At 43.7% G+C, this 24,397-nt stretch overlaps 1 protein-coding gene across 4 annotated transcripts in view; it reads left to right on the top strand.

Annotated features, from left to right (window-relative positions):
- Positions 1–22,199, top strand: part of RUNX1 (RUNX family transcription factor 1) — a 264,620-nt gene extending 242,421 nt beyond the window's left edge. For all 4 annotated transcript variants that reach the window (XM_030915786.1, XM_030915785.1, XM_010358872.2 and 1 more), the window contains 2 exons: positions 10,481–10,642; positions 17,413–22,199. In XM_030915786.1, the coding sequence (XP_030771646.1) occupies positions 10,481–10,642; positions 17,413–17,888 (638 nt within the window). In that variant the 3' untranslated portion in view covers positions 17,889–22,199. The remainder of the gene's footprint in view (positions 1–10,480; positions 10,643–17,412) is intronic.
- The last annotated feature ends 2,198 nt before the right edge of the window (positions 22,200–24,397 follow it).

The raw sequence follows: 24,397 nt of genomic DNA, 5'->3' as shown, positions 1-24,397 counted from the left end.
AGATCTCCCTCTGAGCTGGGCTCAAGAGCATCGTATTCTCCGATATTAACAACTCATAGGTTAGGGGGTTTATCATTTTGTAGCCTCTGCAGTACCAAACATAGTCACTTCTTTTTTTTTTTTTTCTTGCCTGCTGACACCCTAAGGCATTACAAGGACTCTGGTAAAATCTCAGCCATGTTACTTAATATGATCTGCCCCGGGGACAGCTCTTACTGTATCTGTTTAGCCAGAGGTATCACAAGTGCCTCTCTGGGAAATCCCACCGGCCCCTCACCAGCACAGTGGAGACTGGCTGGAAAGCACAGCCTTCCATGCCCAGCCTGGACTGCAGGTTGGCAATGATGATCTCCCAACCTGGGCCTTCCAAGCATAGAGCATTGAGCGTGCACAATCCTCTTGATATCAGGTGCCACCTCAATGGAGTGCTCTTCAGAAAATTCTGTTTCTTTAGCTTTGTGCAGTCCTGGGGGATGCTGTGCCTCTTCTGCTTGAAGCTTCCCAGCTCCCACTTGAGGTGTCAGTGATTTGTTTTACGGGAGTCAGTATCCTCGTTCTCCACCGAGGATCCAGTCCCAGGATGGAGGCTGCTTGAGATATCCGAGCCCTCAACACAATATTTCTGGCTCATCTTTTTCAAGGAACTAAGAAGGAGGGCAGAGGTGCTAGAGGAGTGGAAGGGAGCAGAAAATCATCTTTACCCTCCTGGAGAAGAAGGAAATGGAGGCGTGGAAGGGAATAAATAGGGTGGCCATGCAAGAATCTAAACACCCATGATGTGCTGGTGTTGCAGGAATTTACCCAACCTGTGTGTAGAGCTCCTTCAGGCCTGGAAAGTTGTATATGGGGGGCAGAAGTGCAGAAAGTGGGAAGTGCAGAACATCCTTATGGAAAAGATGTCTGCCACAAATGTTTATTTAACAAAGTACAGAGAAAGAATCTGTCTGCAAGGGAGGAGGCAGCAGAAACCAGAAGGTGCCTTCTGTTCCCTCTGAACTGTGGTCCCTCCAGCTGTGTGCACTGAAGGCCACTCTCCCTCCGCCTCAGGGACACGATACCAACTGAGAATGAGACGTGTTCTAAAAACACCCATCTTCTCTGGAAGCTAGTGACCTATCCTTGAACCCTCCCTCCAAAAGAACTCTGCCTAAATACAGAGCCTTTTTCCAGACGCGCCTCAGACTCATCTGGCTGAAGGGAGCAGCCTCATGGTGCAGGGTGAACTGTTTCCCCTGGGAACCGTCTGACAGTGCTAATGAGGAATTGCACTTTGCATTTATAGAGCACCTTTCATCTGTGGATCTCAAAGCTGCCCCACAAACATTAATTAACTCTCACACCTGGGAGGCAAGTGAGCCTGGTTACCCCCATTTTTAGAGGTGAGGAAACAGAGGTTTGAAAAGAAAAGGACTCCAGGGAGAACCAGCAGGGTTGGGGGTGGCCTGATGTGAGGAACCAGCATTCTTGATTCACAGGGCCCTGACCACAAAGCCACAAAGCTTCCCCGGCGAGGTGATGAATACGGGTCCCGGAAGCAGGGAGTGGTGGAGAGGCAGCCACAGGGCTCCCTTCTTCCCTCCCACAGGCAGCCTGCCACCTTCCAGGCTGGCAGGTTGGTGGTGAGGACGGGATCCCTCAAAACCTGAGGCCTTTAAAACAGCCTACCCAGGCAGGGTTCTGTCCCGGCTTGGTCTGACTGCTTCCCTTCAAAGTAATTGCTGGAACAATGAATGCATCTGAGCTACACATGACTAACCAAGATGTCTGCAGCCAGCCAGAGACGAACGGTTGGCAAATCCTGGAGCTGTTTCACAACCTCTCTTTTTTCCAGGATCCAGAGCTGGTGCTGACTGACTCATGTTGTCATGGGATTTCAATGATACAGCAACAGTGTGCTGAGCCGGTGTCTGCTACCTGGGGGTACCTGTAGTAGGAAGAGGTGACTAATCTTACTTGTGCTGTGCCGGAGCTTTGCTCCCTGCTGCAGAGGCCAGAGGAAACACTGCTTCTCAAAGACAGTGGAACTTTCAGGGAAACGTCCCTTTCAGAGCAGAGTTGCCCACCCCCAGGGACTCTGAAAGGCCCTGATATCACACACCTCTGAAAGGTGATGCTGGGAAGCATCTGGGGTCACCACCTTTGCCTGCAGGGGAGCCTAACCCTTTCTTCCCAGGGGTCGCAGACAGTGAGATGCAAACCACCACTGGGGCTCGCCCTAACACATCACCCTGGAAACTGACTCACATCTCTGAGTCCTGAGTCACATCCTGTTGTGTGTTCTGAGGTCTCCAAGAGGGCATTACACCAGCTCCCCATGACTGAGGTGAACTTGGAGGGAACCCTGGGAACGTCCCTACCTTCCTCCAGGCTGCAGGAGGGAAAAAATTTCCCTGCAGGAGGGAAATAACCAGGGCTGCCCCTTGGGTTTATATGTTCATCAAGCAGATTTGGGTTTTTCAAAAATAGATGGTAGAACCACCCTGTGGCCTATGTGACTTTTATTTTTAAATAGCTCTGAGAGATGACTGAAAGACCTGGCATTTTAAAGATGTCAGCCACATAACCAAGAAGGGGCTTTCTAACTATAACCTTCTCCAGGCCCAGGATGAAGGAGGGTGCCACCGCTCAAGGGGTGCTTCTGAGGGTGGGTGTTTAAAAGACCCTAGAGTGGACAGTCAGAGGAGGGTCAGGAGGGGTCTCTGTCCATCTTCTCCCAGCGCCTGTGGGGAGCACGAGGACAAAGACGGATGTTTTGAACTTTTCAAAGAACAAGATTTTTTGTTTCATTGATTTTCTCTAATACTTTCCTGTATTTAATTTCATTGGTTCCTAGTCTAATTTTTATTACTACTTCTCTTCTGCTTGCTTGAGGTCCGTATTGCTTTTTTTCTCCAGTCTCCTGAAGCAGAAGCTTCAGTGACTAATTCTGGATCTTTCTTTTCTAATATATGTATTCAATGCTATAAATTTCCCTCTAAGCACTGCTCTGTCTGCATCCAAAAACTGTAATAAGTTGTATTTTCATTTAGTTCAAAACACTTTTTAATTTCTCTTGAGACTTTTTATTTGACTCATGGCTAATGTAGAAGTATGTTGTTTAATCTCCAAATATTTGAAGATTTTCCAGTTATCTATTATTGGCTTTTTAGTTTAAATCCATGTGGTCCGAGAAAATACTTTGTATGCCTTCTACACTTTTAAGGATCTTAAAGTGTGTTTTGTAGCCCAGAATATGGCTTATCTTGATGAATGTACCATGTGAGCTGAAGAATATGTATTCTGCTGTTAGACAGTATATTCCATAAATGTTAATTAGATCAAGTTGACTGGTAGTACCGTTTAGGTCAACTGTGTCTTAATTTTCTGCCTGCTTGATGTATCAATTACTGAAAGACGGTTATTGAAGTCTCCAATTGTTACAGCATATTTACCTATTTCTCCTTGCAGTTCTATCAGTTTTTGCCTCATGTTTTTTGACACTCAGTTTTTAGATGGACATATATTAAAGATGATGTCTTCTTAGAGAATTCACCCACATTATCATCATGTAATTCCCTTCTTTATCCCTGAAAATTGTCCTTCCTCTGAAGTCAGCTTTGTATAAAATATAGCTGCTCTAGCTTTCTTTCAATCAGTGTTAGCATGGTATATCTTTTTCCATCCCTTTACTTGTAATCTGTATGAATATTTTTATTTAAAATAGGTCCCTTGTAGACAATATGTAGTTGGGTCTTGTTTTTAATCCACACTGACAATCTCTGTCTTTAAATTGGTGCATTTAGGGTATTCATCTTTAACCTAATTATTACTATAACTGGAGTAGTATCAATCATATTTATAACTTTTATATTTGTTGCACCTGATTCTTCCCCCCACCTTTTTCTACCTTTTATAGGTTTAAACATCTTATACGATTCCATTTTATCTCCTGTTAGCATATCAATTATTCTTTTTAAAAATGTTTTGTTATTGCCCTAGTTTGAAAAGTACATGTATAACTAATCTACATCTAGCATCAAATAACACTGTACCACTTCTTCCTTCCTATCATTACTGCCTTTTATTTCATTTGTCCACATGCTACAATCACACAATACATTACTATTATTGTAAAGTTATCTTTCAGATCAGTTAAGAAAAATAAAACTTAATTTTACCTTAATATAGTACTTTTCTAATGCTCTTCCTTTTTTATGCACTTCTTTTTAACGTTTCTCATAGGGCAGGTCAGCTGGCAATGAATTATTCCAGTTTTGTCAGAAAATATCCTTATTTCTTTGAATTTGAAGGATAAATTTGCTGGATGCAGAATTATAGTTTGGTAGCTTTTTTGTTGCAACACTGTACTCATTCTGCTTTCTGTTGGCATGGTTTCTGAAGAGAAAGATGATGGAATTCTTATCCTTGTTTCTCTAAGGGTAAGGTGTTGGCTTTTTCCTCTCTGGCTTCTTTCAAGATTTTCTCCTCTTTGGTTTTCTGCAGTTTAAATGTGATATGCCTGGGTGTAGATTTGGTATTTATTATGCTTGGTGTTCTCTGAGCTTTCTGGATCTGTAGTTTGGTATCTGTCATTAATTTTAGAAAACTCATAGCCATTAATACTTCAAATATTTCTTCCACTGTTCTCTTTTTCTTCTCCATCTGGTATTCCAATTACACGTTACACCTTTTGAAACTTTCTCACAGTTCTTGGATGTTCTTTTTCCTCTTTATCTTTTTGTTTGGTAAGTTTCTGTATCTTCAAGTTCATTGGTTCTTTCCTTTGTCATGTCCTGTCTACTAAGTTGTAAAGCCATTCCTCATTTCTGTTAGGGTGCTTTTAGTTTTTAGAATTTCCTTTCGAGTGTTAAGAGTTTCAGGCCGGGCACAGTGGCTCACGCCTGTAATCCCAGCACTTTGGAAGGCCGAGGTGGGTGGATCACCTGAAGTCAGGAGTTCAAACCAACCTGGCCAACATGGTGAAACCCTGTCTCTACTAAAAATAAAAAATAAAAAATAAAAAATAAAAAAAAAAGCCAGGCGTGGCGGCAGGCGCCCATAATCCCAGCTACTCAGGAGGCTGAGGAGGAGAATCGCTTGAACCCAGGAGGTGGAGGTTGCAGTAAGCCGAGATTGCACCACTGCACTCCAGCGTGGGCGACAGAGTGAGACTCTGTCTCAAAAAAAAAAAAAAAAAATTTCCATCTCCCTACCTACATTATCCATCTCTTCTTGCACGTTGTCTTCTTTTTCCATTAGAGCCATTAACATGTCAATCGTTGTTAAATTCCCTGTCTGGTAATCCCAAACTCTGTGTCACATCTGGGTCTGGTTCTGATGCTTGCTTTGTCTCTTCAGACTGTGTTTTTTCTTGCCTTTCTTGTAATTTTTAATTGAAAGTTTAATATGATTTATCAGGCAACAGGAACTTAGGCCTTTAGTGTGAGTTATTATTTTCATGTACCTAAGAGCTGGACTGTATTTAATGTTTGCAGAGGGTACCAGAGACTTCAAATTCCTCTAGTGTCCTTGTTTTTGTCTCCCATGTCATCTATGAGCTTCTCTATGAACTCCTCCTTAGTCAATCTACTGAAGCTCTTTCAGCCATAACCCACTGTTATTATAATATATTGGATCCTGGGAGAATCTGGTAGAGTTCCTGAATGAAAAACCCACAACAGTGCACTTCCTCCTGAAACTGTAGCCCCCAGGAGTGTCTTACTCTCACACCAGTCTGTACCCAGTCTCTAGCAATCTGTCAAAATCACCATTAAGTGTTCCCATCAGTTTATGAATTCAGAAATTCTGCTCCCAGCAAGCAGACCTCACTGTGGTTCTCTATATTTGCCTGCTTCTCAAAATTTGGGGTAGCAGTTTGCCCTGCAACTTCAGCTTTCCATTGGACTTAAGAAAAGTCATGGATTTTCAGTTTGTTCAGCATTTTTTCTTATAAAAACAAGAGTGATGACTCTCAAGCTCTTCACATTTTGGAACTGAAACTAGAAGCAGCAGGACATTCTGACATGAATTATTTAAAAGGGTCATTGTTGACTCTAGAGACATTTTAATATTGCTGCATCAAAAGATAAAAACACTCTCCTTTCTTCTCGTGTGATATATGCCATGTACACCTCTGAGCTCACCACTAACTTCAACTCTACCTTATCCCTAACTTCCCATTTCAAATGGAAGGGAATGGGGTTCGAGGATGTGAAAAGGGGTCCCTGTTTTACCCATTATTTGATGATTAAAAAGCTGAAAATAACCTATCACAAAATGGCCTCAGTAAAGTGGCTGCATCAGACATCATTTAGCCTGGAAAACTGGTATGCAGAAAGGCTTAAATTTAACTTTTTGAATCCAGTAATTTTTATTTATTTATTTATTTTATTTATTTATTTATTTATTTATTTGCGACAGAGTCTAGCTCCGTCACCCAGGCTGGAGTGCAGTGGCGTGATCTCAGCTCACTGCAAGCTCCACCTCCCGGGTTCACGCCATTCTCCTGCCTCAGCCTCCCGAGTAGCTGGGACTACAGGCGCCTGCCACCACGCCCGGCTAATTTTTTGTATTTTTAGTAGAGACGGGGTTTCACCGTGTTAGCCAGGATGGTCTCGATCTCCTGACCTCATGATCCACCCACCTCAGCCTCCCAAAGTGCTGGGATTACAGGCAGGAGCCACCGCGCCTAGCCCTGAATCCAGTATTTTTTAATGGAAACATGAGTTGGTTGAGATACTGAGTTCCTGCGTTCTCCATCCTAATCCCAAATTTCCAATCTCCTTCCCCCTTTACCATTTAATCTCCTGAGCCCAGCTCCTCTCCAGCCTGAAGAGTGTGTCTGTCAAGACTTTAGCTGTGAACAAAACACTATTACTTGAGCCTTATCCTGGAGCAAATGTGTGTGGTCTCACCAATGAACATCGGATAAGTCCCTTGGCATGGATTTCTTTTTCTTTTTCAAAATGTCATCATAAAGGTTACTCAGACCTATTGAGCATTTACTATGGCCAGAAATTGTAATACTTGCTTTCCATATGGTTTATCTCACTTATTCCTATTACTCTTTGAAGTCAGAATTCTAGCTATGAACCAGAGAAAATAAGTGACCTGCCTAAGGTCATCCAGTTGGTTTATGGTGAAGACAGGATGCAAACTGAAATTTGTCTGTGATTTAAGTTCGGTGCTTTCCCTAGTCTCCTCCTCTCAGAGGCAGAACATAAGCATGTAATAGATACCACTAGGGTTCTTGTTTCTACCTTGGGAACAGCTGTTTGCAAGTCCAAATCAGGCAGCTAATCTAGCAGTTAGCCCAGATACAGCCCTGAGGCACCCCAGTAGCTGTAACTCCCAGAAGGCAGGAACCTTCCATTCACTAGTGAGTCCCCAAGACAGTGGCCCAAGTGAAGCCAAAATGTTTGTTGGAAATATGAGTGAATAAAAAAGTAATTTCATGAACATATGAATGAATACATGAATGAATGAAGCAACACCCAGTATAATGATTAATGGAACAGGAAGATGCCTTTCCAAGCATCACAAGGTCCTGGGATCTTCAGTGACTAGAAGTGTCAGTGGGGCAGGGACCATATTGGTTTTATTCATCACTCTCCTACCAGGTAAATTAGCACATTCCTGGCACACTGTAAATGTTCAATACGCTTTTGTTCTTTTTGATGGACTGACTTATCAGAGGCAGCTCTTTCAAGAACAAGTAGCCCTGTGCTCTGGAGAATGATTTACAGTGGTTCTCCTCCTCAGCCTGTGGCCTTTTCTGGATAACTCCCATCTTACTCCCCTCTACTTCCTCTTCCCAGAATACACAGATTTATTATTACAGGCACCACTCTTCACCCCATATCTGATTCTTCCCTCTCTCTGCTTAATGTACAAGTAAAGCAAAGAAATACTGTGTAGGACCTATTGGAATTAGAATCCTGCTCTGTCACCATTGGAAAGGATTTAGGGATCATCTCCCTTCAGAGGTGAGAATAAGAAAGTGTAAGTGAGTAATCCAAGGTCACCCAGTTGCTCACCAGACAGAAAGACCCAGAGCCCACCTCTCCTGCCTGTTAGTCCAGTGCTCGGGTGGCCCATGAGTTCATGTTGGCCCTGTCAGACCAAAGACAGTAATGAATATTAAACCCAGAATGCACCATAGTATCAGGCCTTTTTTGTTTTTGTTTTCTATTAGTAACACATGCAGAAGAGGCAACCACTAAAACCCCAACATCAGAGGCTCACCATCCCCACCTTCTGGCCCACCACTGGCAATGAACCCAAGCACAGGTCACTGCGGTCTCGTGAAAGAAAACTGATGTGGGGGGTTGGGTGGGCTTCAGGGTGTTTATTGCCATCTCCCCCTCCAACACCTGAAAAGCTAAGTTACGGTGTGAAGTCAGAAAATGTGGAATCTGCAACCCTGTCTTTAAAAAAAAAAAAAAAAACTCGTAGAACTTGGACTTTAATCATAAAGATTTTACCAAAGCATATTTTTTAAAGGCTGTGAAATATTATGCAACGTTTGCATGGTTTAATTATGAGTTTAGAAAAGCCTAGCACAACTTTTTCACTACAGTAAAACATGACAGAGCATGAATCATGGCATAATACTTTATGCTTAGTGTGGCTTTAGACACGGGGTTAGAGGTGTGAGGCTGTCTACACAACAAGGCATGAATTACTGTACCGCAGTTCACACCCTGGGGGGCTTTATGATAATTCTGAAACCTCTTTTGTTTGCTTTTAAAATGATTAAAATATTGGAGTACTCTATATTCACTTAGTAAACGTGTGTATCTAGTATATACGCATGACTTATACAAAATATCTAAGTATATGGTTTTTTTTTTCATTTGGAGTAAAATACCTGCAGTAGCATGGGAATATTGAACAGTCTGCTATTTCTGTTTGCCTTTAGTTATTGGAAACACTGTTAGCTATAAGATTACACAGGAGCTTCAGCCAAGGTTGAACGTTTATTTTCTGCTGAGTTTAAAATGGACTAGCTCTTTTTTTTCTTGCCACCTCTTTAAATCTTCTAAAATTTGGAATAAAATGAAGACCTTTCTTTAATAATAGATTTCAAAGATGCCAAGTTAAACTATTTGCCCAGGAACTACCAGGTTTTTTAAACTTAAAAAATCAGTTATTTTCATGCACACACAAAAAAGAAAGAAATGAATCAGTATGAGGGAGGGAGGGAGGCTGTCAGAATACTGGGGAGGAAGATTTGGGTCTCCAAATGTCTGATTCTGTTATCCACTGTGGCAGCTTCAAAGAGATAAACAGAAAAGCAAATTTGAACTGCTGGAAATGAAAAGCCCCTGTAGGAAGCAGATCTGAATATTTTATAATGAGTAGAAATAGCTCATTTCTTTATGTCCTGATCTATACAAAACTTATACCCAGTATTGGAAAGAAGTCTCCTCTTCCTACACTGCTACTTGCAGGATCATGAAGCTCTGGCTGTGAAGACCCTTGGGAGTTATGGTAGTTCACTGTTATCTTTGTCCACAAAGGTGGGACATAAAGAGAATATTAATGTTTAACTCCAAAGAAATTAAAACTCTTCTAGTGGGACACTGTCCAATTTAAATTTCCTTACACATTTGCCTAAGAATAGAGCTGGTTTTCCTCCTCCTTTTCATCTGCAAACAGTATGATGCTTTTGAAAATTAAGACTCCTTTGAACACTGGAGTCAAATTGACAAAATCCATTCTGTCTAAATCTTTTGAAGTCAGACTTTTGTCTCTTTCCTATCCCAGGCCTCTTATAATGGCAATCTATAAAATACCTGCTAAAAACTCTGACTTTTAAAAGTTGCAAACTTGAAGTCCTGAAAAGGAACAGAAGGCCTGGGTTGATAGGGCCAGTTCTACTGCTGGGTTTGTGAACTAGTCATTAGACCTCATTGCCAGTTTCCCAGCCAGACCTTCTTTCCTGTCATCCTTGGGAGAGAATTCGCCTTAATATAAAACATTTACCAGCCCATGGAATACTTTTTGCCAAAGGTAAAGGTATTTAAAAAAAAAAAAAAAAAAAAGCCCCAAACTCCACATTCTTACCGAACACAGCTAGGTGATCCTGAGTTTATCAAATGTTTCTGATGATGATAATTCTAGTTATTGGCAAAGCTGAAATCATCTCAGCAGTCATGAGATACTTGAAGTTCTCAAGTGCTGCAGTTCAACAGTCTGGACATTAACACTCCTACCTTGAAAGTGTAATCCATTTCTCTCATCATTGTTAGCATGATTAAATAAAACCTTCGGAAGGAATAGGTATCAGGTGAAAATCTCCAAGAATCCAGTCTCTTTTGGAGGGAAATAATCCAACAGAGGCAGATACTCGGACTTGAGTAGGCTTATTAAACCCTGGTACATAGGCCACATACATGTATATGACCTATTTGAACAAAGGCCACTCGTTTCTTATTAAAAGACATTTTTTAAATCCCACCCCACTTTACATATAATTGATCTTTCTGATCCTCTTCAGATACAAGGCAGATCCAGCCATCCCCACCGTGGTCCTATGATCAGTCCTACCAATACCTGGGATCCATTGCCTCTCCTTCTGTGCACCCAGCAACGCCCATTTCACCTGGACGTGCCAGCGGCATGACAACCCTCTCTGCAGAACTTTCCAGTCGACTCTCAAGTAAGCCACTTGAAAACACATTCTTTGCAGCTGAGCTGAGGTGGAAGGTCCAGGAGACTAGAGGTGCATGAAGGAGTTGGCAGAACGTTATTAAAAATTGAGTAAAACATGGTTTAAAGACAAGGTGACCTATCTCTACTCTGAGTCCCATGCCCATGCACTGATTTTCTTGGATACTTAAGAGGCAGAGATTGTGGATATGAAGGCAGAAGTGGCTTGGAGAAGCAGGTTCCTTAGACATTCTGCAGTTGTTCACATTTGGCAGGAAAGGATGGCGACTGAAGGGTTAAGAACAATCTAAAAGGCCGAAGTGGCCAACTTTTAGGGCTCATTATTCCAGATGAATTCTGGACCGATGGGACTGGGCCATGTGGCGGTGGTAAATTTTCACAGATCACATGGACAGCACATGGGGGTACATGTGGAATGGGAAGTAAATACAGCCACCCCTCGGTATCCATGGAGGACTGGTTCCAGGACCCCCCATGGATACCAAAATCCAGGGATGCTCAAGTCCCTCATATAAAATGGTATATTTATATATAACATATATATCCTGCCATATATTTAAATCATTCCTAGATTACTCATAATACCTAATAAAATGTAAATGCTACGTAAATACTTGTTTTACTGTATTGTTTAGGGAATGACAAGGAGAAAAGTCTGTATATGTCTAATACAGACACAACCATCCTTTTTTAAACTAATATTTTTGATCTATGGTTGGTTAAACAGATGCAGAACTCACAGATATAGAGAATCAACTGTATACCCCAAATTAGACATTTCCAACTAAGCGCTGTTCATATAGAGGCTAGAGGAACACAGTGAAAAACTCAGGTGTCATGGTTAGCATAATTGTTGTTAATATGAGCTCATTAAGTATTAGTCATTTAACCTATGAGCCCTTTGGGCTTGGCACTCACCTTTGCTCGTGGGCAGGGAAATCAGAGTTACAGAGAAAAATCCCTTTGTTGAAGGCAAAAGAAGAAACTTAGTGTTTGGGGCTTTGAAATTGGAGCTGCACCAAACTGTGAAAATGCTTCAGAGAACTTCAGTGTTATGATGCCTGCAAACACCCTTGCATGTGTGTTTGGGGGAGGGGGTGGGTCTTGCCTTTCAGCTCTTGGGATCAGATTATAGCAGATTAGGGGACAGGCACAGGGGCAGCGGAGTCATGTCTGCCATTTTTAAATGTTGTGTAATGTTGCATTTTCCAGACAGTTGTGATTACTTCAGGTTTCACCAGATGCCTTAGCTGCTGCTTAGAGCTTCACAACAGTACTATTGACATTTGGGGCCAAATAATCCTTTGTTGGGGGAGTCTGTCCTGAGCATTGGAGAATATTTAGCAGCATCCTCGGCCTCTAGATGCCAATAGTATCCCGCTCACCCCAGTTAGGACAATAAAAAATGTTTCCAGACATTGCCAAATGTCCCAAGGGGCAAAACTGCCCCCAGGTGAGAACCACTGCCTTCCAGTATTCTTGGGTGCTACAGTAAAATAGGAAAGCCAACTTCAGTGCTCGGTTTTCACATTACTTTTGGCCATTAATGCCAGTGTTTTCATGGTACATGCTGCTCTAAGGCATTGAGAGAGTAGCACAGGTATCGTGGCATCTTGTTTAGCTTGTGGTTTCTAGAAGTTTATCCCTCAAGAACAAAGGCACTTGTCAGCTTTTACTGATTCTTCTCAGTGCACCCCTCTGCCCACTGGCTGTGGTCTTCATCTGAAATAATGCCTGTTCTCCTTCGAATGTTCCTGCTGTAGGCCTGTCCTTTGGAATTTATTACGTAAGTCTTCTGACTTGGTCATCACCCAAGATCAGCACCTTATAGTCCAAGAACCCTGGGGGCCAACTCCTCCAGCTGACTGGTGCTCAGGTGGACGGGTGACTTTTTAAATAAAAGGAATGAGTAACGTGCACTGCAAAGTCCCATATCACAGTTACATTTGTGAATACCCTGGACTTCAATCACCCAAGGCGTAAGGGAGAACATTTTATGGCATGGGAGTGTGAAGCAGATAAAAACCATGTCCCATTTCAGAACCCAAGAATGATTCTTTTCTTCTTGGAGGGAGGACAGAATTCCAGATGAGCTTTCACAGTGGCATAGAACAGTATGGGAGACTGCTCTTCAATTTGGCAGAACTCCCTCTGAGAAATCAAGCCTGGAGCACAGGCCTGAAAAGTGTTGTCATAAACCTGGAGGCGGGGGTGGGGGGGTGGGGGGTGGAATACATAAAAGGAAAGTGGCTGCCTGGCCGACAGCTTTGAGAACCTGACACTGCTCTGTGGCTGCTTTGCCTTTTAATCCAGCCCGACAGCTTTGTGCTCTGTCCCTCTTCCCGGCCCCAGCCCCACCTGGGCTTCCTTCTGCACTGGGGACTTGGACTCTGTCTGTCTCTCTCTCTATCCTTTGCAGACAGACTCCACACCTTGTCTGAAAAGAGTTGTCATCTAGAGGTTTACTTTTCTTTTTTTTTTTCTTTTTTTTTAAAAAAAAATTAATGTTTAGCTGCCAACCTGGGCGACAGACAGCATGCATTAATCTGAGTCATGCAAAAGCTCCTTTTAAGGCAGCCATTACCTGCTCAGGTTGTTTAATCCTCTGGGGGCAGTGGGAGGGGCCCTGGAGCGAGGCTGCTTTCATCCATGTCAAGCTGGAGAGCGAAGACTTGAGCCGTCATGGCAAATATTTAGCCCCATCAATGGGAAAACACTTGCAGCCAAAATACCTGGACCTCCTAAGCGCCAGATTTCCTACTCTTAAAAACTCCCTGTGAATATCAGGGGTCCCCAACTCCTCCCCCCTGCTGCTGAATCAGGGGACACCAGGCCAGCCAAAAGGACAGAAGAGCTATGGCTGGATGGGTGAATTGTGCAGACTGATGGATCTGAATAAGGGATCTGAGACAAGACACAAAGATGAAAACCAACATTTGAACAGAGCATTTGAATCTGAGCATATCTAGAGGGTCTAAGGTATTTTATTATCAAAATGTGTGTAAAAAAGATAGTTTGACCAAATGGATAGTCTTTTGTAGTATGACATTGCTCATGTATACACAGAAGGATCAGAGGCAGCATTTCAGCTCTTTCCTTTGGATGTTCTGCCCACAAGTGAAAGAACTATTTTCCCCCAACAGCTGAGACCGTAACATCATTCCAGTACTTATGTCCATGACAAATCACGGACTCACTCCGGATTCCAGTAACTTGGTACCATCACCACATTACCATGTAATAGTTGGAACCTACCGGCAGAGCATGTCCAGACATTGCTGTAAAACAGGGTGACCTTTCATTCATTTTCCAGTGGATTCACCTTTTTGTCTCAGGGCAAATGAAGCAAGAGGAATAATGGGCAGAGTCATTTATTTGTGTCCAGAGTATTGCATCAGATGACAACAAACTGACTGTATTTGCCTAATGCTTTTCCTCCTGTCCCAGCTTCTCCGTAGACTCTATAAATCTAAATGGAAAAATGGAGTAAAGCTTCCTGTTAACTCTCAAACATGTCACAGCTCTCCATGTCAGCAAAAACAAGTGACACAAGGCTTGCTCACAGATGGCCCCAACAAGTGGGCAGGGATGAACCCTGTGGAATGAGGTGTGGCCTGGCTCAAGAATTGACTAGAGCGTGGCCAAGGAAGGGCAGCCTCAGAACCACTGTCCGTTTACAACTTTTTCCCTGCCCACATGTCTGCCTGGCTTTGAAAAGATTAACAGGAGTGTTTGTTTGAAAGTCAGACTCCTGGTTTCCTCATTAGTGAAGGGATCTGCTACAGACTTGGGCTGTTTCTATAAACTTTAATTACCTCTCTGATGAGGAGTGTATCCCCTCATCACACTCACCCCAAAGGTACAGAGGAGTTCATTTTTAAAAATGTGTTAGGGCAATAAAAGACCATTAGAGGGAGGGAGGATGGGGTGTGGAAGAGACGAGCAAGCGAGAGAAAGAGAGAGAGAGAGAGAAAAAAAAAACCACTAGCTCTCCCTGCTAGAATAATAGGCTTGAAATATGAGGAAGTTGATCAACTGCCGATGCCTTCCAAAAACAGATTAATCCACCTTGGTAGCTTTCCTTTCAGAGCAAGCTTTTGGCTCTGTCAACTTTCTCTATCAGCCTGAACTCAAAAGGACACAGGCCACATGCCATCCGAGCTTAAGAGTTATTTTGTGTGTTGATCTGAGAACTTCACATTTTAAAACAATGAATTCATGTTTCTACCGTTTGTTGCTGTCTGTGGATTTGCTGATATAAAGAGGAGAGTCCTAGCCTGGTCATTTAATGAATAATTCTGAGGAACATGAACTACTCCAGGGTGCCCTCCTACATCTGCAGTGGTGGTTCTCAGCTGGGGTGACTTTGCTTCCCTCACCCCACCCTCAGGATATCTGGCAATGTCTGGAGACATTCTGAGTTGTCACAAGAGGGGAGGGGGATGCTACTAGCATCTACTGGGTAAAGCAGAGATGCTGCCAAACATCCTACAATGAATAAGGCAGCCTCCCTCCACCGCAGCAAATCATGATCTGGCCCAAAATGTCAACAGTGTCACAGTTGAGAAACTCTGATCTTCAGACATAGGGAACCCTGCCTAGTACACAAATCCTCCGTAGTTCTCAAGGGAGGCCTGTAGGTAAGAAAAATGCAGACAGAGCCAGTGAACCACAGGACAGCCCTAAAGCCAGTTGGTGAAACTGTAAATGCATAATCCTAACAAAATAATGCACAGTCGTAACAAAGTGAGTTTTAGAGACAAAGCTTTACAATTTCTGGTAAAATGTCCTCATGTGCAAAAAACAGAGTAGATAAATCAAGGTCCTACATCTACTTGTGTTGACAAACCAGTGAAGTGCGTAATAGAGAATACCAGGTGAACTCAAGGCCATACTGTTTCTAAAATTGTGGAACTAGTATAAAGGTAGATATGGAGAGGAGGAGTGGTAATGATATTCCCTGACATTCGCTCAACAGTTGCTACTGAGCCATACATTCACTTAAATACTAGGAAACTATCAACTTTTCAACTGTTGAAGGCCTATGAAAATGGCAGTTTTCTATCATTCAACCTAAATACTATGTGTAATGTATTATTATATATTAATAGTGTTAGGATATATATTATGTATAACATATTGTGTCAGTAACATATTTATGCATCCATTACATTAATTATTATATAGTGTCAAATTATCATTTGTTATATTAATATCACAGATTAGGTTTATATTATTATTGGTATATTAATATATTGATCAAATAGAGGGTCAGCAAACTTTTTTCTGTAAGGGGCCAGAGAATAAATATTTTAGGGCTGGGTGCAGTGGTTCATGCCTGTAATCCCAGCACTTTGGGAGGCTGAGGCAGGTGGATAACTTGAGGTCAGGAGTTCAAGACCTGCCTGGCCAACGTAGTGAAATCTTGTCTCTACTAAAAATACAAAAATTGGCCAGGCCTGGTGGCGGGCGCCTGTAATCCCAGCTACTCAAGAGGCTGAGGCACGAGAACTGCTTGAGCCCAGGAGGTGGTGGGTGCAGTGAGCCAAGATCACACCACTGCACTCCAGCCTTGGTGACAGAGTGAGACTCTGTCTCAAAAAAAAAGAATAAATATTTGCTCTGTGGCCCCTGCAGTCTCTATACTGACCACTTGACTTTACAGCAGTGGCTCTAAAGCAGCCATAGGCAGTACATGAAAGAATGAGTAAGGATGTGTTCCAAAGTATGGATGGACACTGAAGTTTGAACTTCCTGTCATTTTAACACGTCAGGAAGTATTGTTTTTTGCATTTTCAACCATTTAAAAAAAGTAAAACGCATTCTTACCTACTGGGACATGCAACAACTGGTGGCAGCCAGATTTGGCTGGCAGGCTGCAGTGTGCCAACCCTGGGATTATATCAACATTTTATATATGTTATACATATTGTAGTATATACTATTGCATATTACATCTATACTATACCTACTATATTATGCTATACTACATCATTTCATGTCATATTACATTACATGATATTCTATATTACTGTATTATATTACTGTACATTATACCATCCCTCCAGGCAGTAGCATTCTCCTGGTCTCCGTCCTGCTGGGCATAGCATCCTGGGTGACCTCATCTTTTTTGGGTGGCAGATTCTGGGTAGAAACCCTCTCCCTGGGCAGTAGCATCCTGGGTGTCCCCCATCCTTCCAGGCCTAGCATCCTGGGTGGCCCCCCTCCTCTCGGAGATGGCATCCTGGGTGGTCCCTGTCCTCCCGGGTGGTGGCATCCTGGGTGGTCTCTGTCCTCCCAGGCGTAGCATCTTGAGTGGTCCCCCTCCTCTCAGAGGTGGCATCCTGAGTGGTCCCCATCTTCTTGGGAGGTGGCATCCTGGGTGCTCTCCATCCTCCCAGATGGTAGCATCCTGGGTGATCCCTGTCTTCTCAGAAGGTGGCATCCTGGGTGGTCCCCATCCTTCTGGGCATAGCATCCTGGGTGGTCCCCATACTCCTGGGAGGTGACATGCTGGGTGATCCCCGTCATCTCAGCAGGTGGCATCCTGGGTGGTCCCTGTCCCCCTGGGTATAGCATCCTCGTCCTCTTGGGAGGTAGTATTCTGGGTGGTCTGCGTCTCCCCAGCAGTAGCATCCTGGGTGGCTTCCCATCCTCCTAGGCGGTATCATCCTGGGTAGCCCCCGGGGGCAGAGGAAAGAGCTGTGGCCTCCGCAACCCCCCACTCACTCCCGCTCCGTTCTCTTGCCCTCACCGCAGCGGCACCCGACCTCACGGCCTTCAGCGACCCGCGCCAGTTCCCCGCGCTGCCCTCCATCTCTGACCCCCGCATGCACTACCCAGGCGCCTTCACCTACTCCCCGACGCCGGTCACCTCGGGCATCGGCATCGGCATGTCGGCCATGGGCTCGGCCACGCGCTACCACACCTACCTGCCGCCGCCCTACCCTGGCTCGTCGCAAGCGCAGGGCGGCCCATTCCAAGCCAGCTCGCCCTCCTACCACCTGTACTACGGCGCTTCGGCCGGCTCCTACCAGTTCTCCATGGTGGGCGGCGAACGCTCGCCGCCGCGCATCCTGCCGCCCTGCACCAACGCCTCCACCGGCTCCGCGCTGCTCAACCCCAGCCTCCCGAACCAGAGCGACGTAGTGGAGGCCGAGGGCAGCCACAGCAACTCCCCCACCAACATGGCGCCCGCCGCGCGCCTGGAGGAGGCCGTGTGGAGGCCCTACTGAGGTGCCAGGCCCGGCTCGGCCCCGCGGGGCGTCGCCTCCTCCTCCGGGCGCCCTGGCCTCCTGTTCTCGACAAGCCTGGCGGGGCCCCGGGCCCAGCCACAATCCTGGGGCCGAGGCCGCCCGACGGCCAGACGGCCAGGATCTCGCTGTAGGTCAGGCCCGCGCAGCCTCCGGCCCCCGGAAGCCCACGCCGCCGCCGTCCGCCGGCGCCCCGGTCCTCGCGGAGGTGTCCGAGCCCACGCACCTCGAGGGTGTCCACCTGCCCCAGCACCCAGGGGACGCGCTGGAAAGCAAACAGGAAGATTCCCGGAGGGAAACTGTGAATGCTTCTGATTTAGCAATGCTGTGAATAAAAAGAAAGATTTTATACCCTTGACTTAACTTTTTAACCAAGTTGTTTATTCCAAAGAGTGTGGAATTTTGGTTGGGGTGGGGGGAGAGGGGAGATGCAACTCGCCCTGTTTGGCATCTAATTCTTATTTTTAATTTTTCCGCACCTTATCAATTGCAAAATGCGTATTTGCATTTGGGTGGTTTTTATTTTTATATACGTATATATAAATATATATAAATTGAGCTTGCTTCTTTCTTGCTTTGACCATGGAAAGAAATATGATTCCCTTTTCTGTTAAGTTTTATTTAACTTTTCTTTTGGACTTTTGGGTAGTTGTTTTTTTTGAGAAACAGCTACAGCTTTGGGTCATTTTTAACTACTGTATTCCCACAAGGAATCCCCAGATATTTATGTATCTTGATGTTCAGACATTTATGTGTTGATACTTTTTTAATTATTTAAATGTACTTATATTAAGAAAAATATCAAGTACTACATTTTTTTTTGTTCTTGATAGTAGCCAAAGTTAAATGTATCACATTGAAGAAGGCTAGAAAAAAAGGATGAGTAATGTGATCACTTGGTTATCCAGAAGTATTGTTTACATTAAACTCCCTTTCATGTTAATCAAACAAGTGGGTAGCTCACGCAGCAATGTCTTTAATAGGAGTTTTAGACACTGAGGGTCACTCTAAGGATCAGAAGTATGGAATTTTCTGCCAGGCTCAACAAGAGTCTCATGTCTAACTTCCTCCTTAAAACAGAGAAGGTCAATCTAGTTCCAGAGGGTTGAGGCAGGTGCCAGTAATTACATCTTTGGAGAGGATTCGATTTCTGTCTGGGGATTTGCTCACCCCAAGGTCATCTGATAATTTCACAGATGCTGTGTAAGAGAACACAGCCAAAGTAAACTGTGTAGGGGAGCCACATTTCCATAGGAACCAAATCAATGAATTTAGGGGCTACGATTGTAGCAATTTAGGGGCCCACCAGAGGCAGTCCTCAGGGAGCCAATTTCCCTCTGTGTGCCTCAGTGGAGACAAGTGGGAAAACATGGTCCCACCTGTGCAAGACCCCCTGTCCCGTGCTGCTCACTCAACAACATCTTTGTGTTGCTTTCACCAGGCTGAGACCCTACCCTATGGGGTATGTGGACTTTTACCTGTGCACCAGTGTGACAGGAAAGATTCATGTCACTGCTGTCCGTGGCTACAATTCAAAGGTATCCAATGTCACTGTAAATTTTATGGCACTATTTTTATTGGAGGATTTGGTCAGAATGCAGTTGTTGTACAACTCATAAATCCTAACTGCTGATTTTGACATATGTGTGCTCCAAATGATCTGGTGGTTATTTAACGTACCTCTTAAAATTCGTTGCAACGATTTCAGGTCAACTCTGAAGAGTATTTGAAAGCAGGACTTCAGAACAGTGTTTGATTTTTATTTTATAAATTTAAGCATTCAAATTAGACAAATCTTTGGCTGCAGGCAGCAAAAAACAGCTGGACTTATTTAAAACAACTTGTTTTTGAGTTTTCTTATATATATATTGATTATTTGTTTTACACACATGCAGTAGCACTTTGCTAAGAGTTAAAGAGTAAAGCAGCTTATGTTGTCAGGTCGTTCTTATCTAGAGAAGAGCTAGAGCAGATCTCGGAGAAACTCGGAATATATTCACTTTCATTTTCCACAGGATTCCCTCCACAACTCAGTTCCATCTATTATTCCATATTACATTTCTGCAGCTAAATTACCACAACATGTCAGCAAATGTAAAAATTTAATTTCTGAAAAGGACCATTAGCCCATTTCCCCCAAATTGAATGTAAATGTTCTTTTCAGCACATGTTGCGATGTCTGACCTGCAAAAATCCTGGAGAAAAATGAAGGAAAAAATTATGTTTTTCAGTTTAATTCTGTTACCTGAAGATATTCCAACTCAAAACCAGCCTCACGCTCTGATTAGATAATCTTTCACGTTGAACCTTTACTCTCAAAGCCATGTGTGGAGAGGGCTTGTCACTATTGTAGGCTCACTGATTTGGTAATTTAGAGTTTCACAGACTCTTACCAGCATATATAGTATTTAATTGTTTCAAAAAAAAAAACTAGACCTTAGTTGTTTTGGAGATAGGTCTCACGCCACACATTGTGTGTGTGTGTGTGTGTGTGTGTGTGTGTGTGAAAAATTGCATTCATTGACTTCAGGTAGATTAAGGTATCTTTTTATTCATTGCCCTCAGGAAAGTTAAGGTATCAATGAGACCCTCAGGCCACCCATATAATAACTGCATGTGTCTGGTCCAGGAGAAGTATTGAATAAGCCATTTCTACTGCTTACTCATGTCCCTATTTATGGTTTCAACATGCACACATATTTCAGTTCTGTTTTTCTCACTATCTGAAAATACATTTCCTTCCATCTCTTCCCCCCAATATCTCCCTTTTTTTCTCTCTTCCTCTATCTTCCAAATCCCACTTTCTCTCTCCTCATTTTCCCATGTTCTCTTAAGGAGATAGCACATACCCCCACCCAGTACCAAATTTCAGAACATAAGAAGGTCCAGTTCTTCCCCCTTCACATAAAGGAACATGGTGAGTCAGCCTTTCTCCTGTTTATGGGTTTCTTCCAGCAGAGCAGAGACATTGCCAACCATTTTGGATCTGCTTGCTATCCAAACGCAGCAACAAAAGCTTTCCTGGGCAAATCACAATCAGTGAGTAAATAGACAGCCTTTCTGCTGCCTCGGGTTTCTGTGCAGATAAACAGAAATGCTCTGACTGGAAAGAAAATGAATGGTTCCACTCAAATGTCCTGCAATTTAGGATTGCAGATTTCTGCCTTGAAATACCTGTTTCCTTGGGACATTCCGTCCTGGTGATTTTTATTTTTGTTGGTTTTTATTTTTGGGGGGAATGACATGTTTGGGTCTTTTATACATGAAAATTTGTTTGACAGTGATCTCACAAAACATTTTTTACATCTGAACAAAATGCCTTTTTGTTTACCCTAGTGTATACATTTGTTTTGGGATTTTTGTGTGTTTGTTGGGAATTTTGTTTTTAGCCAGGTCAGTATTGATGAGGCTGATCATTTGGCTCTTTTTTTTCTTCCAGAAGAGTTGCATCAACAAAGTTAATTGTATTTATGTGTGTAAATAGATTAAGCTTCATTATAAAGTATTGTTAATGCCTATAACTTTTTTTTCAATTTTTTGTGTGTGTTTCTAAGGACTTTTTCTTAGGTTTGCTAAATACTGTAGAGAAAAAAAATGCTTCTTTCTACTTTGTTTATTTTAGACTTTAAAATGAGCTACTTCTTACTCACTTTTGTAAACAGCTAATAGCATGGTTCCAATTTTTTTTAAGTTCACTTTTTTTGTTCTAGGGGGAATGAATGTGCAAAAAAAGAAAAAGAACTGTTGGTTATTTGTGTTACTCTGGATGTATAAAAATCAACGGAAAAAAATAAACTTTCAAATTGAAATGACGGTATAACACATCTATTGAAAAAGCAACGGGAGATGTGGTCCTATTTAAACCAGCCCCCACCTTGGGTCTACTTGTGTGGCAATTATTGGGTTTAGTAACAAAACATCCTGAAAATTCGTGCATGGGCTTCTTTCTCCCTGGTACAAATGTATCAAACGCTTCCTAAAGGGGAACTGTCAAGCTCGTGTCTTCAGCCAGATGACATGAGAGAATACCCCAGAAACCCCTCTCCCAGGTGTTTCTAGATAGCACAGGAGAGCAGGCACTCCACTGTACACAGTCCATGGTACCCATTCGAGTGGGCCACCTCCCCTCTCCTGAGAGCATTCATCGTGCCCAGCCTGTGCAGGGCAGCTGGACTGCTGCTGTTCAGGAGCCACCAGAGCCTTCCTCTCTTTGTACCACAGTTTCTTCTGTAAATCCAGTGTTCTAATCAGTGTGAATGGCAAATAAACAGTTGGACAACTACATACACCATATCCAATTGGTTTTGTCTTTCTCTGAGATGGACGGCTGGGAAACCGAGTAAAGCCCACTGCACACACACTAGAAAGATAACTCCGGTGAAAAGCTTCAGGCTGAAGCTATGCCCTTACCCCCAGTACTCCCAGCACACCCTGGCTTCTGAAGGCACAAGGGCCTGGAAAAGGCACAGGCTTCCAGGGTTGCTTCTCTGCATATGAAAGAGCACTGAAGCATGTTGTTTTTTTTTTTTTTTTTTTTTTTTTTGAGACGGAGTCTCGCTCTGTTGCCCAAGCTGGAGTGCAGTGGCCGGATCTCAGCTCACTGCAAGCTCCGCCTCCTGGGTTTACGCCATTCTCCTGCCTCAGCCTCCTGAGTAGCTGGGATTACAGGCGCCCGCCACTTCGCCCGGCTAGATTTTTTTGTATTTTTTAGTAGAGACGGGGTTTCACCGTGTTAGCCAGAATGGTCTCGATCTCCTGACCTCGTGATCCGCCCGTCTCGGCCTCCCAAAGTGCTGGGATTACAGGCTTGAGCCACCGCGCCCGGCCTGAAGCATGTTTTAAAAAATAATAGCAATAAAGAAACTAAAAAGAGTTACATGAGACTAGCACACACAAAGTGGGAAGACTGTATGTTGAACCTAAGACCAGCCATCTTCATCTGCCTTCATTGCTGTACATTACAGGAGTCAGGCTTAGGTAGTGGTTGGGAGTTTTTTAAAAGAAATGCTTCTCTCACCGCCACCCCGTGCAAAGTATCTTTACTATTTCAGTCTCAAGACTCTGGGTTCAACTCAAGGTATCTTCCCACCAAGAATTACTGTCTAAAGTTTCTTCCACTCTGTCATGCTGGCTTGTGGGACCTCATGACTGATAGAAGAAAATCTTCAGCTGAATCAAATTTAAAGGAGTTTAATTGAGCAATGAACAATTTGCGAATCAGGCAGCCCCCAGGATCCCAGCAGATTCACGGAGACTCTGGGGTGCCTCGTGATCAGAACAAATTTATAGACCAAAAAGGTAAAGTGAAGTACAGGAATCGGAAGTGAGGTACAGAAACGGTGAGATTGGTTACAGCTTGGCATTTGCCTTATTTGAACGCAGTTTGAACATTCAGCAGTCTATGAGTGGTTGAATTATGGCCCCTGGGGTTGACCGACCCTCCGCTATTGTTACAGGTACATACTATTAAGTTAGGTTTTTAATTTTATCTGACCATTAAGCTAGGTTACAGTTCATCCACAGGACTCAAATCTAGAAATATGGAGTCCTTCTCAGGCCATATTTAGTTTGCTTTAACATTGATCTTAAATGGTCTGCAGGATGACCACAAAAAAATGTCAGGAACCAAAGTGGGGTCAGCAAGAAAGGATGTGACCTAGAAGTCACGGCTCCTGAGCACAGGTAGGAAATAGGGGTAGGATCAGGCTGCACATGGACATGGCCATGCACAAAGAAGAAAACAGAAGCTTGTCAGGGAGACGTTGATTACCACATCTGTAGCCAGTTGTTAAACCAAACGTTCATGTCAGAGAGATTTTGTACCTTCCGAAGAGCTCAAGTTATTTCAGAGAAGAAACCTAGGCCTGAATAAGAAAACAAGAAACATTTGCGCTTTGATGTTGACCTTGATCGCCTGGCTGAAGTAGCGTTTGTTAGATCTCTCTTCCAGAAAGTTACCCTTTATCTTCCCCCACTTTCACTGTCCCCTTTGGAAGGAAGTTACAATGCACAGTCCCACTTAGGAAATGTGGAGTTATGCTCTCGTTTCCTTCAGGAGGTAGGAGTCCTTGGCTGAGGACAGTAGAACACCCCCCAACCCGATGGCCTCATGCCTTATGGGAAACAGAGCACAGGTGTCCTCCGTGTGAAGGCTCTCTCTGCTCCAGAGAGGGCAGGCAGCTCCTCCCCCTGCTAAGGTGCACCAATACCTGCCCCCACCCCTCTCCAGCCTAGAGGATCCAAAAGTTCAGAATGTTCAGTGTTCTAGAAGCAGCTCCATGTTGCCCAGTCACTTCGGGCTGTCTTTGTATAAGGCCAAGCTTTCACACCCACACTCCACCCACCCTCCACCCACCCTCCAATAATGTAGACAAAGTCCCCACCAGAGTTTCCCAGTGTGGCTCAGGATTCCAAAAAGTCACCACCATTTCTTGGGGGTAGGGGGAAAGAACTGGCTGAGCTTTATCTTATAACCTCACAGAATTCCCCAC

This window comes from Rhinopithecus roxellana, chromosome 13 (assembly GCF_007565055.1).
Source record: "Rhinopithecus roxellana isolate Shanxi Qingling chromosome 13, ASM756505v1, whole genome shotgun sequence".
Lineage (NCBI taxonomy): Eukaryota > Metazoa > Chordata > Mammalia > Primates > Cercopithecidae > Rhinopithecus > Rhinopithecus roxellana.
The sequence above is the reverse complement of the archived record's forward strand: the minus strand, read 5'-3'. Positions and strand labels throughout refer to the sequence as shown.